Here is a 12,948-nt window from a genome sequence, read left to right as displayed (position 1 = left end):
TCCATGAACAAATGAGCAACACTTCCATTACCTCAGTCTCAAAGTCTTTATTCACCTCCTGAAAACAATGTTACAGTTCATACAGAAATGACAGGCTTCACTGCAAAGGGCCAGTCAGGGGTTAGTAAAAACCAGGACATTTGGAAAAAGTAAAGAAAACCAGTAAAGAAAACTAAAACGTCACTTACTTTGATTATGATAATTTTCTAGTGTTTACACAGACTCAAGGTTTATGACAAAATAACACTAATGAGGAGACCAGTGATAAAATAAAATGCACACACAACACCCACACCCACACAGCTGTCCACTCCCACACCATTTGGTCTCCTATGTGTGCAAACACACACATACAACCTCACAAGTTCATACTCACAAGCATTCATACAATCATCCAAAGCACAAACAAACACAATATTAGAATGTCAAACAGATTTTGGGGGATGATGTGTTGGAGACAGAGAATACGTGTAGTAAGGTGTTGCGGGTACACTAAAGGCCTTTTACCGATACCCAGGGCCTGGCTGGGCATAGCCCTGGCCAAAAGGGGGGCGGTTTCGGGCATAGGGGTTGGCACCCCCAGAGGGAGGGGTGGCGCCAGGTGGCGGGGTGTATCCAGGACGGGGCTGATAACCCCCTGTGGCCTGGGAGGTTGGAGGCAGGCTGTAGTTAGCTGGCTGCTGAGAGGCCTGGGATGTGTAATTTTGAGGCGGAAATGCTCCAGGTGGGTACTGGGTGGGTCCTTGAGGAGCAGGAGGCTGTGATTGGCCGGAAAACCCTGGGGCGGAGCCGGGAGCACTGGCAGCCTGAGAGGTAGGGGCGGGGTAATTCTGGAACTGCTGCTGAGGCGGAGCCTGAGAAACACCAGACTGAGTATAACCAGCTGAAAAAAAAAAGGGGGTTAAAAAATAATTAATTTAAAAATAATGTTAAAGCTTGCTAATATACATGCAAACCACATGAATGAGTAAATACATAAGAAACATGTCTTTAAAAACACTCTTTTGTGCGGAACTACTTCCATCTGCCCCAGATTCAAATCTCAAGTTGACAGTTTAATAGCATAAACCAAAGCCTCCGCTAATAATTTGAAACGTCACTTCAGAACTGGTAACGAAGGATCGTTCGGTTGCTTCATTGAAACTTGTCATTAATAACAATCCAGTTTATATAAATAATAAATTATTAAATAAATCCAGCATCAGACTAATTTGAATAGTTGTTTGCAAAGACCATCACATTTGTTAGGAACAGAGCTTAAAGCGGAGCTCAAATTTCTAAAGGAATCATTAGTAGGTGTTTTAAAGAATTACCAGGGTACTGCAGCCCATACTGCTGCTGGGGTCCAGCTGATGGAGGATATCCTCCTGGAGCCTGATACTGCGGATACATCTGACCTGTTTAATCACAAAAAACATGTTTATTGTTTTAAGACAACATAAATTCATATTATTGTCCAGGATTAAGATTCACAATGTTAAGGGAGGGAATTCCCGTAAAAATCCAGGACATCAGCAAGCAGCTTGTGGATCCTAGCAAGGATATCCCACTGTTACTTGGTTTCATCATCAAACGGTTTATCTGGTACACCAGAGGGACATAAATTTTAAGAACTGATCTCTCTCACTCTATCAGAATATATTTTAATGTGGTATATCTGGCATGTTACTCTGGAATATCAACAAATAAAGAGCCAATACAGAGGGGCTGATTGAAAACACACAAATAGGATAGCCACATAAAATTGAGCAGATGATAGATCATCCAAACGACCATCTGTGTAGAGCACAGCTCCTGATTGAAGATAAGGAGCGACGTCTGACCAACTCGTTTTAAATGCTTTACTTGTAATCCAAATCAAGTAGACTTAAAAAGATCCAAATATTTTTAAAGACCAGAAAGCTTGCATTGTACAGCTGACACAAAGCACACAAACAGATTATCCAAAGTTCATAAATGTTTGTGTATATCGCACCAGGAAACTAATGAGAAAAGGCTGTGTGTCTGTGTCCCTTTGCAGCATATGATGGCAACAATAAAGCAGAGAAAAGCATGACAGCTCTATAACTCCATGCAACCATCTACACAATCTGCCAAATCTAGAATAGCTCTCCACAATTTCTCATGTGCGCTGCGTCTATGTGGAAGAACTTCTTTAGAACGAGTGGGCGGGGGGCAAATCCAATGGACGGGTGGAGGATAACATTATGCTCTTGACTTGAAGGCCATTCTGGTTCATTTTTCTTCCACTGGACAACTTCCCAAGAGCATCAGTTAGAAGATAACATCTGAAAGGTGATTTTATGCTGCAAACAAATAAGTTTTGTTTAGGTTTGTGTATGAGTGTGAGAGAACATGTATAAGTACAGGTGTCTGACATTCCTGCCAAAGCAGCATGACCTGCAAAATCGAGAATCGTCCTGCATTTCTCAAGTCCACTGGATTGATGTTGCAGTTTTTTGGAAAGAAAACGAGGGGAGATATTTCAATGGCCAAGTAGAGAATAACATCATGCTCTGGATCCACTACAAAGACTTCTGAGCCACACGATTCCTTGTTCCTCTTTCTTTCGCTGGACAGTTTCCCGTAAGCATCAGAAGGAAACATCTGCAATGAGGATGTGCAAAACTGCTATTCTCTAAATTGACTGGCCAGTCTTAAGGAAGCTCTATAGACGGATTTCAGTTTGCATAATTAGATGGGGTCACCCGACACTCATCAGACATGTCTGTTAGTGCGCTTTACATAAGACACACTTTACTGTTCAAAAAACTGCTTGTAAGCAACGCCATTCCTGATCACATTCTACATTTGACTAAAGTCTCATTTCAGACTTTCGGTACAAGTTTTAGAAGTGGTAGATTTACCTTCCATAGTAGCAGAGGGAGTTTGTTGGACCCCTGAGTAAGCTGGGGGAGCCTGGGGAGCCGCAGCAGAAGGGGGCGCTGCAGAGGATGAAGAGGCAATACTGTCTGGAGTAGCAGAGCGCTCCTCTGCAGCAGCGGTGGTGGCTACAGCTGGAACTGGAAAAGAGGGAAGAGTGAAGGAAAAATCAGATGGCTCCAGATCTAAATCTGGATGGACGAGATACACTAGAAGACATAAAATTGAAGAGAAGCACACCTGTGTCAGCACATCAAATGAAATCTGTATTAATGCAGCACGAGGCTATAAACCATTAAAACGTATAATAATCAAAGATTTGGCTTAAAAAAAAAAAATATTCAATTAAAAAGCCACAGCTAAGCACTACGAAATCTTTACATGTATATGGTACCTTGGGCACGTTCCTCAGACAGGCCGAATGCAGAAATTACATTCTTGTTGACCTCTTCCTGGTTCTTCAGGGGGTCAAAAGCAGACATGCTAGCAGCACTGACCGGAGGGGCCCGCTTCACTGTTGAATCTACTGCCTCATTCACACATTCTGTCACACAGAGACATCAGAACAAGACAGCTTTAGTAACGCCTGTCTTCACCTCTCAAGGCACATTTACAAGGTTGTAAAGAGATGAAAAGAATGAAATTTCTGTCATCATCCTCATTCTGTTCCAAACCCATGCAATAAATGTGGATGCATTCAATCAAATGTGTCACATAAAGACAATTTTGATGCCAAATTAACACTTTTCACCTTAAATATCAGCTTTTTCATTAAATAAAGATGTCATTTGACTTACTGACACATTGACTATTTTTGAGCTGCTTTTTGGAGTTTGGCAGCCCCTGGTCACTTTATACTTTTGACTGTATGGTAAAGAGTAGGGCTGGGATGATAAATCGATGCAGAATCGATTCGTGGATCGATTCTCAGATTTTCAGAATGCATCGCAATTCCTCTGGAATTGATTCTGAGCTTTGATTTTAACAGCAGATGGCGCTCTAATCTAGTTTTTATCTGCGCTTGTGTGTTCGGCTGAGTCATGTCATTTCACCTCAGCTTAGAATGCTTTTATGACGCAAGATTAATGTAAACACAGCCCAATGTGAATACCTTTGTAATTCACTTCAGCCTTTTCGAATTTTATTAATTATTATTTTAGGTTCAAGTGTGTGCAAGGATTTGGAAACAAGCAGAGTATGGCTGTTTCTGAAGCATGCAGTGCCACCTGATGTTCAAAACTAAGCTCAGAATCGATTCAAGAAAGAATCGCGATGCATTCGGAAAATCTCAGAATCGATGCTGAATCATTTCTCGATTCGCGATGCATCGATTTATTTTCCCAGCCCTAGTAAAGAGCAGCATGAACATTTATCAAAAGATCTCCCTTGGTGTTCCACAGTAGGAATGAAGTATTATGAGTTTAGAATGACAAGGATGTGTAAATTACCACCCTTTATGTTGTCCACCTTTTATTATCAAAATAATAAAATGGGATTTTACATGCTTTAAATGCTTTGGTCACAGTATTGGATATGAAGAACATGACAATCACTCTGGGAGAGTTCAAGTACCGGTTTCTGGGTTGGTGCTCTCTGGGACAGACTCGGATGGGGGCTCCAGGCTGTCCAGCAGGCTGTTGACTTTATTCCTCAAATGGATCAGTTCTCTACGCAGGTGCTTCACCTGAGATGATTCCAGTGGCCGAGGCTGCCCATTCACTGCGAAAACACAAACATTATTTTTCACAGCACTGTGTAACACTTTGTCCTAACTAGTCAAAATGCATCTGTCCATGTTAGTTTTTGTCCAAACCAGCTGCCAGACATTTCATTAACCACTTTGTTTCTATTTTCATTATGTTTTCTTTTATCCAAAACTCCATCATAACATATTAAACATCAAACATGTTTTGATTTGCTGTGATTTTGTCATTTCATGCAGCTTTACACTTAAAGTGGGGTCAGAAAAATTACTCAATGCTGGAAACGTGTCCCAATTCGCCTGGTTAGGATGTCAAAGTCAACAAGAGAACAACAAAATTAGATCATTTAGATAGCCAGACTATGCCTATATGATGAGGTAATCCAGAGTTTTGGCATTGTATGTGAGTATGGAATGTTCTTTCCTAAGTCCATATGTTTGAGACCGGCTGCCGCTTGAACCTTTCCAGACTCAGAGATCAGAGATCACATGAGCTCTAGCAAGCATCCAACCCAGCCCCTGGGCGCCAGTCACACGCTTGGGATGCATACATGCACGTGATATTATAAAACTGTGAAAAAGCACATTTGAACTCATTAAATCTTCTTCCCAAAATTCTCTCTGACTAGTTAAACCATCCAACAAAGGGCAGGGCTACATTTGCGAACACAAGGTCAAGACATGACATCATCTGGCTGGAGCACGGAGGCTTTGGACAGTGCGGACTTCACCAAAAACGTATTAATTTATTTTTATTAGGAAAAAAAACACATGTATTTTGAGTTGCTACTTAAATCAGTTCTTTCAGATTACAGTTTCTTGAATATATGCAAAAATACTGGATTTTGTTAAACCCACACAGACTGCAACCTTTGATTTTTGCTAGACTTGTCAAATAAATCACGGTGTAAATAAGTGTATGAATCAAGCAGCCCAAATCTACAGCCTCTGCAGAATTTACGATGAAACATTTGAAGGGTAGTTGGCACATGCTGAGATCTTACACTGACTCCGCAGTGCAGATGAACCTGCATGAGCCAAACATCTCTTGAACAGAGCATGACGTTATTGGCCAAGTAACTGGGTCCGATTTTCCTCTCTTGAGAATATTTGTTTGTGACATGTACCAGTTAAAGAGAGTGGCTTTTCAGCACAGCTCACGTGATTGAGAGCAGACTTAGGCCTGGTTTCACAGACAGGGCTTAGATTTAGACAGGATTAGGTCATAGTTCAATTAGGACATTTAAGTAATTTTTATTAACATGCCTTAGAAAAAAAACATTACTGGTATGCATCTTGAGACAAAATAAAGGCAATGATATATTTTAAGATCAGTCAGAGCAAGTTTATTTCAATTGAAACAACTCAGACTTAGATTTTAGTCTGGGATTTGGCTTAAGCCTTGTCTGTGAAACCAGGGGTTAAAGTCTGTAAAATGACCTAATCTATTTTAAAGGAATAGTTCACCCAAAAATGAAGATGCTATGATTATTTTCTCACCCTCAGGTTGTTTCAAACCTGTATGACTTGGATCCCACTGACTTTAACGGTAAGGTTTTGGGTGGACTACCACTTTAATAAATCAGTGGTTCTCAACTTTTCTGAATCCAAGCACCCCACCCTCCCCCCCCACCAACTGCCACAACAATATTCAAAGGCCCTAGTTTTGCTTTCAAAACATATTTTTAATGTATGGGTATTCAGTTTCGGTAAATAAAAAAAAAAGTTTTAGGAGCTCATTGTTCTTCAGTGCTCCCGCTCTTTTTAACCATGGAATTTAGTCATTATATGAACAAAGTCATTTGTGCTTTATTGGATAATGAGTTATAAAATATTTTAATTTTATTTCTACCCAATAAAATATTATAGAGCTTTGTATAACTAGTAAAATGTGTATTTTTTTTTAATAAAAACTTTATTAATTTATTTATGACATTTCCAGGTCTAGAAACCACACTTTAAAAATAGGCTTCCTTATAAATCTAGGTTTTCTTCAAAGAAAAGTTGTTGGGGGGATGAGTTATTTATTTTTCAGTTATTCTTACATTAGTGTTATTTCATCTTTACTGTGCAATTCTATGTATGGCTCCACTATCATGTATGTTTGCACTATGTCCGCACTTTCTTCTGCATTGGAAGCTCGTCGCCAAGTCAAATTCCTTGTGTGTGTAAACATACTTGTTAATAAAGCTCCTTCTGATTCTGAATTAATATACAAGATCTCAAAATATCTTTTTCTTTTTTTGGTTGAGAACCACTGCTTTATGTAAACCTTCCTTGTTCAAATATCCAAGGCCACTGGTCACAACTTATGTACTTAGAGAACATAAGTAATGTCCTTTCATTTTAGAGAACTACATTACATCTGTTAATATCTATGATACGTTTAAAATCCTTATGTTCTATTAAACCATATTATTATCTATTAAACAAATATTTGGACACCCAAGTCACACTTAAAGAGGTCACCACCAGAATTTAACGTTCCACTGACTCCAAAATCCTATTGTAACCCCCTGCTCATAACCTTACAAAGCTAGACACATGGACTCATTATCAGTTCAAATCTTGTTCTTTTGTGCCCTCTGCTGGACATTAAAAGCTGCAGCTGTGTTATCTCACGAGAAAAAAAATGACATCTCCTGGCTGGATGAAATATTACCAAGTTCAGCATTTTTAAGATTAAAAGAGCTCAACTCCGCAGTAGTACACAACCCATGCAATGTGGAATTATGTACTTAACAGAGAGTCCTTTTTAACCCAAAGGTTACAGTACAACAGGTTTCTGGGTCACAAAGACACAGAGGAATCAAGCAGCTTTAACATGTTATGCCTCTTTTATATTTAAGTTTGTAAAACACCAGTCAAAGAGCATGAAACAGCTTTAAGCCTTGACTACATTCTACCCTATAAAATATTTTAGAACAGTAACAATAAAAATGTGTGTAGTTCACATGAGCTGCTTGGTTCTTATAGTCCTGTGCACCTTTCTGTAAAGGGACACTATGAGCACTGAAGCGTTTTTGGAATATGATCTTCTTGCAGGTAAGATAAACCTACACATGCTCACTGACCTTAACTCTAGGCATGATTAGGACTGACGAGAACAGTGTTGTAGTGCCTGTATCTGTGGCCTGTTGTCATTATAACAGAAAATAGCTTGTTTATTTTACAAACTGGGGGACAACCAACAGTAATAAATTTACAATTGAAGCCTAATAGGCAAGTGGGCTGTGCTGTGCTTTACATTTCAACTTTTAAAGCACATCACTTAAACTATGATATTCTACATTACACTTTTAAGGTGGGACTGCTTTTTACACTGATTAACTTACAAGCTTTACAAAAAGTTTCATCACATTCCTTTCATACTCCTTCCTGATATCTTTATGCAGATTCCTTAACGTCAGGATGAGCAAAAACCCTTAAGCAATGCTGGTTTCTTACCAAAAAGAGTGAGCTTCAATATTCTACTGCACTGGATCGCAAATGACAAATCAGAACTGTCAAAGATGGTGATAAGGTCATCATCTGGAAGAGGGCAGAAAAATTAACAATGAAAAAGATACCAGAGAATAAATGCAGTACTTGCAGTTAAACTTCAAATAAAACTGTACAACATGTGAAAGTAGTAGAGAAAATTAGATCTATATTAGAGCCCGACAGATATATTTTGCCGATTTTACCGGCCGATATGAGCCTGTCGCCGATATATATCTATATCAGCGAATATACTGCCAATATGATTTTTTTTTTTTTTTTTTTTTTAGAACATATAATGCAGATAAAATGCTTGAAATGGTGTAATTACTTAGTTTGTCCAGCGCTCCATTTTTTGCTACTGGCGACCTGGATGAAACTTTTATAGCTTAAGTCTATGGAAAACCGTTGAAACTTCGAACAGCCATATCTCCATAACAGTGCGGCGACTCCGCACCAAATTCGGGGAATCCCTTCAGAAACCACCCCCGCCTTGATAGCCAGTTATGGGTGGTTACATTTGCGGTCCGTCACCAACCGATCTGGCGATCCTGGGGGGCTACCGACACACGGAGGGCTCCTCGAGCTGAAGGGATCCCCCGAATTTGGTGGCATTCAAGTGTTTTCTTGTTCGACTGTAAGTGCCCTGCGAAGTGGACTTCACATGAAATTCTGCCATGATTCCAGTTCCAAAGCAACGTACACGTTACATTCAAAGGGCATTAAAGTGCGCGAGATGTGAATTTATATTGCATTTATTTACAGAGGTATATTATGTCACACTTCACTCTTCTCTAGTAAGTTTCGTCTGTGTGTGAAGACAGTAGCGTCTTCAAACTTACTGTTCAGTGAGTGCACTGATGTCAGACTCTTTTTGGATAATAAAGTTTATTGTTAAATTGTTAAATGCCCTGCCTCCATTACATATCTTTGTCATGTCATTATAAGTGTTTGATCACCACATTTGAGTGATCATTGCAAAATATGTGTTTATATATATATATTCTGTTTATGTATATACTATATTCTATACATAATACCAGTCAAATGATTGGACACATGAAAGGGAAAGTGTCCAAACTTTTGACACATACTGTATACTATAATATACACAAAGAATAATATCAACCGACATATCAACATCAGCCTTTTTTACTCCCTAATATCGGTATCAGGCCCAAAAAACCTATATCGGTCGGGCTCTAATCTATATCAAAGCCTCCAATGCTACAAACCTACTAAGAGATTTTATTAAGAACATCTATAGGTGTACAGGTCTTATAGTTATATACTACATGACTGATAAAAAATGGTTAAATAAACATATATGCATGCTGTCCAGTTACTATAACCTTCTTTGAGTTGTTAATTTTAAATTTGTTAAATACAAGCATGTTTTGAAGTCCAAAACTGACCTTCATCCTTATATTTGATGGCGACTTCATCACTGCTCTGTAGCTGCCCACGGAAGACTCTCTGCATCATCAGCAGTAGCTCGTCGTAGGTGATGTCTTCATTGTGGATGGGGATACGGCGGATATCATCACCCAGCTGAGCTTTAATGATCAGCTTCCCACTCAGGTCCAGCTGGCCATTCATACTGCTGGGAAAAATAAATAAATAAAATACTATTTCATTTAAAATACTGTGTTATATATATATATATATATATATATATATATATACACACACATACATAACAAATATAGGTTTCATCAGCCAAGACCGGTGCCATAATAAGCTAAAGAGCTTATTATCCAATTTAGTACAATGGCAAATGAGACACACAGAATTGAGATTTAAATTGAAATTAAATGAACATTATTTAAATTCCATTGCAGAAAAAAAAGTTACTGTCAAAATGTCCAGTTTTGACAGCTGATATTACACCTTTTCCATTATGAATTTATTAAAGAAGCATTCCATTTATCACCATTTAATGCATCACATGCCCATCAGACATCATTTGATAGTACAGGAACAAACTGAAACAAAACACACTATCACACTACACTAAATGTAGAGATATGCGGGCTCACACAGAGCTAATGGACTACAGTTAAACCAACGACATGACCTATAAAGACACATTATTATGTTCTTCCATCAGAAGCACAGAAATCCACTCGCAACACAACAGTTAACCATGAAATCTGATAGTTGCAACTCAATGAGTGTCTTCGCTTACCATTAACTCCCCTACTTTTGTTATGAATATAAAAATGTCACTGAATGACATTTCTTTTTTGGAAACACATAGTCTTATGACTCATCTTTGAAGTTATATCTGAACAAGTGCTTCTGTTCATTACTGGAACATACTTTATATAGAAGTCTAAGGGTCACGAGATATAAGATGATTTGGCACCTGCAGATGGCCCACATTCTTTCTCAACACAGACTTTGGCCTCAGAGTCAGGCATGATTATAGGGAGAAACGTTTTGAGATTTAGACCACAATACAATCAATCTAAGTGTGTGATCAATCAGGGACAATCTGATTAGGAGAATCTTGACTCTTACTCCAATTAGTTTACCTATCATTCATCCTGGTACTCTGCAGCATGTAGACCAGTGGTTGGTAACAGGTGGCTGGCCCGCCAGCAATAATATCTGGCCCGTGCCTGCAGTCAAATTATTTAGCGGCTGGTTCTGAAATAGATCTATCATGACAGCGTCAATTACTCACAATCACTTCGTCTTTAGTGACTCTGCCTTCAAAATAAAAGTACGACAATGTTTTTGCAGTAATGTTTTATTTTGAGGTGAATTGACAGCTTTTAATTTGAAAAGTTCAAAAGAGTCTATTATATTCTTTGCAAACAGTGACAGCTTTGTTGCAGATAACACACACCGGCTATGCACTCACAAAACTAGGTAGGATGAACACATAGTTGTCTTTCCATTCTTCTTTGTATGCCCTATTTTCGCTGGCAAACAAACTCCTTAGACTCTTTGATAGTGCCATTTTCTCTCACCAGCTATCTTAATCACTCTGCACACGACGTAATAGAGTACCGCCAGCATGCAAAATGTTTTTAAAAATGCAGTTTAGTACGCAAGGATGCCAAGGAATAATTTTGTGTAAAAGTAGGCTACGTCAAATAATTATTACAATAAGTTAGGCTTTAAAAGTATACACATTTATTATTAACAATATGGAAAGAGGAAATAAAACATAGTTCGTTAAGAGCATGACTCAAACATGCCATTAGGCTTATTCAAGTCCTCTATTATCCATTCACCAACTCCCACAAATTCCTCATCTCCCACAAGCAAGGTGGTTAGGGATGCAATGATACCATTTCTTTCAGAACCGATCCGATACTGAAATTCGGAGTATCTGCCGATACCGATCCAATCCGATACCAGCGCAGTTTTTTTTTTTTTTTTAATGTAGAATTTCTATACTTCTCTGTGTTAACCTGATCATCACTCTTTTGTGTTAAACAATCTACTACATATAGACAACTTAATTTTAATGAAAAATAACAAATGAAAAAATTAAAATACTATTAACCTATAAACTAGGTTAGTGGATAATTCAGCAGCAAAAGATACTCTAGAAAATCACGGGTGCACAATAGTTTTATAAAATCTAGTGAAATATTTTATTTACAAATAATAATATAGTTATGTGTGTGTGTGTGTGTGTGTGTGTGTTTTGGCCCGATGCCGACCCCTGATGTAGACAGATCTGCATCTATCTCATACTTAATGACTTGTTGCCCGCTGGATCAAGAAAATGACAAAACTATAAAGGAACCGATTGCTTGGCAAACTGTCAGTGAAATGTCTTATTTGTAATAATGCCTTATTTCAATAAGCAGTAGCCTTTTAACACTTTGTCTGAACTTGTCATGCGAATGAATGGTTTCTCTGGCTGGACATGTTAAACAGGGCAGCCGACAGTTTCCGGTAACAACAGCACATCAGCGAAGTCAGAAATCCTTACTGAACATCGTTTAGAAGAGAATAAGATGTGGTTTTTGGATCACATCACACATCAGACCATTCCCTTCAACGCACAAGCATTACATTTAAAAGTCTTGTCAAAGTGTGATCCATTTAAACCATCTCTTTAGGCCTCATTCACCTGATGATGCGGCAACTTCCTGCCAAATAAATTCCCCAGCCTCAAAATTACTAAAATACTAAAATCAAAAAATAAATTAAACAAAACAACAATTAACAACAAATTGTTGTTCAAAACAATTACTGTGTTTTAAATACGATTATTTAACTACGCCATATTGTTGTTCAAAACACTGACTTTTGTACAAAACGTCTATCTTGTTTTTTTTTAGCTTGCCCTAGTTTCTCACGGGCTAAGCTAAGCTAATGCTAGTTTGCTTGACAACCGGCTAACTACTAATGGTTCTTTTCCAGAAGTGCCCTGAAAACTCTAAAGGGACCATATAAACGCATGTAAATGTTTGTACGAGAAGCTCCGTGTCTCTACCTGGTGGTTTGGACGGGTCAATCCCAGCAGCAGCCGCCTGTGTGTCCTGGACTTCAGCTGAACGACGCCTGACTGACGGACTGATCGAAAGTCACCTCACAAAACCACAAACGCTCATGCGCGCTACTGCTTGTAAATTTGTAAATAGTTATACCACTACCGATGATGTGGCCTATATGGCGTCTGGATGCATTTTGTTAACCAATATAATATAAATACCTAACCAATCTGGAATGCATTTTATTAAACTGTTCATATAAACAATATAAACTTATTTTATTTATTATCTAGCAGAATCCTGCTTAAATGAGCCACAAAACGTGATTCAAACAAAAATGATTACTTAAATGATTTTATTTTAGCCAATGTGTTTAATTATTAATTAACCCCTGCTGTTTGATAATTAGTTTAATTGATAATC

General features: G+C 38.4%; 1 protein-coding gene across 2 annotated transcripts; it reads right to left on the bottom strand.

Moving 5' to 3' along the window:
- Nucleotides 1-32: 32 nt before the first annotated feature.
- On the bottom strand, nucleotides 33-12,626 carry LOC109105219 (protein TFG-like). 2 transcript variants are annotated; one of them, XM_019118581.2, is made up of 8 exons: nucleotides 12,528-12,626; nucleotides 9,481-9,668; nucleotides 8,033-8,116; nucleotides 4,456-4,602; nucleotides 3,278-3,427; nucleotides 2,868-3,023; nucleotides 1,314-1,397; nucleotides 33-883 (listed from the first exon to the last, which is right to left on the bottom strand). In XM_019118581.2, exons 2-8 carry the CDS (start codon nucleotides 9,662-9,664, stop codon nucleotides 504-506), a joined length of 1,185 nt encoding a protein of 394 aa, XP_018974126.1. In that variant the 5' UTR covers nucleotides 9,665-9,668; nucleotides 12,528-12,626; the 3' UTR covers nucleotides 33-503. The 2 variants fall into 2 exon arrangements, with proteins under 2 accessions (XP_018974126.1, XP_018974134.1); XM_019118589.2 differs by having other exon boundaries at nucleotides 9,481-9,665.
- Between the last annotated feature and the right edge of the window lie 322 nt (nucleotides 12,627-12,948).

The sequence above is a fragment of the Cyprinus carpio genome, chromosome A9 (assembly GCF_018340385.1).
Source record: "Cyprinus carpio isolate SPL01 chromosome A9, ASM1834038v1, whole genome shotgun sequence".
Classification (NCBI taxonomy): Eukaryota; Metazoa; Chordata; class Actinopteri; order Cypriniformes; family Cyprinidae; genus Cyprinus; species Cyprinus carpio.
The sequence above is the reverse complement of the archived record's forward strand: the minus strand, read 5'-3'. Positions and strand labels throughout refer to the sequence as shown.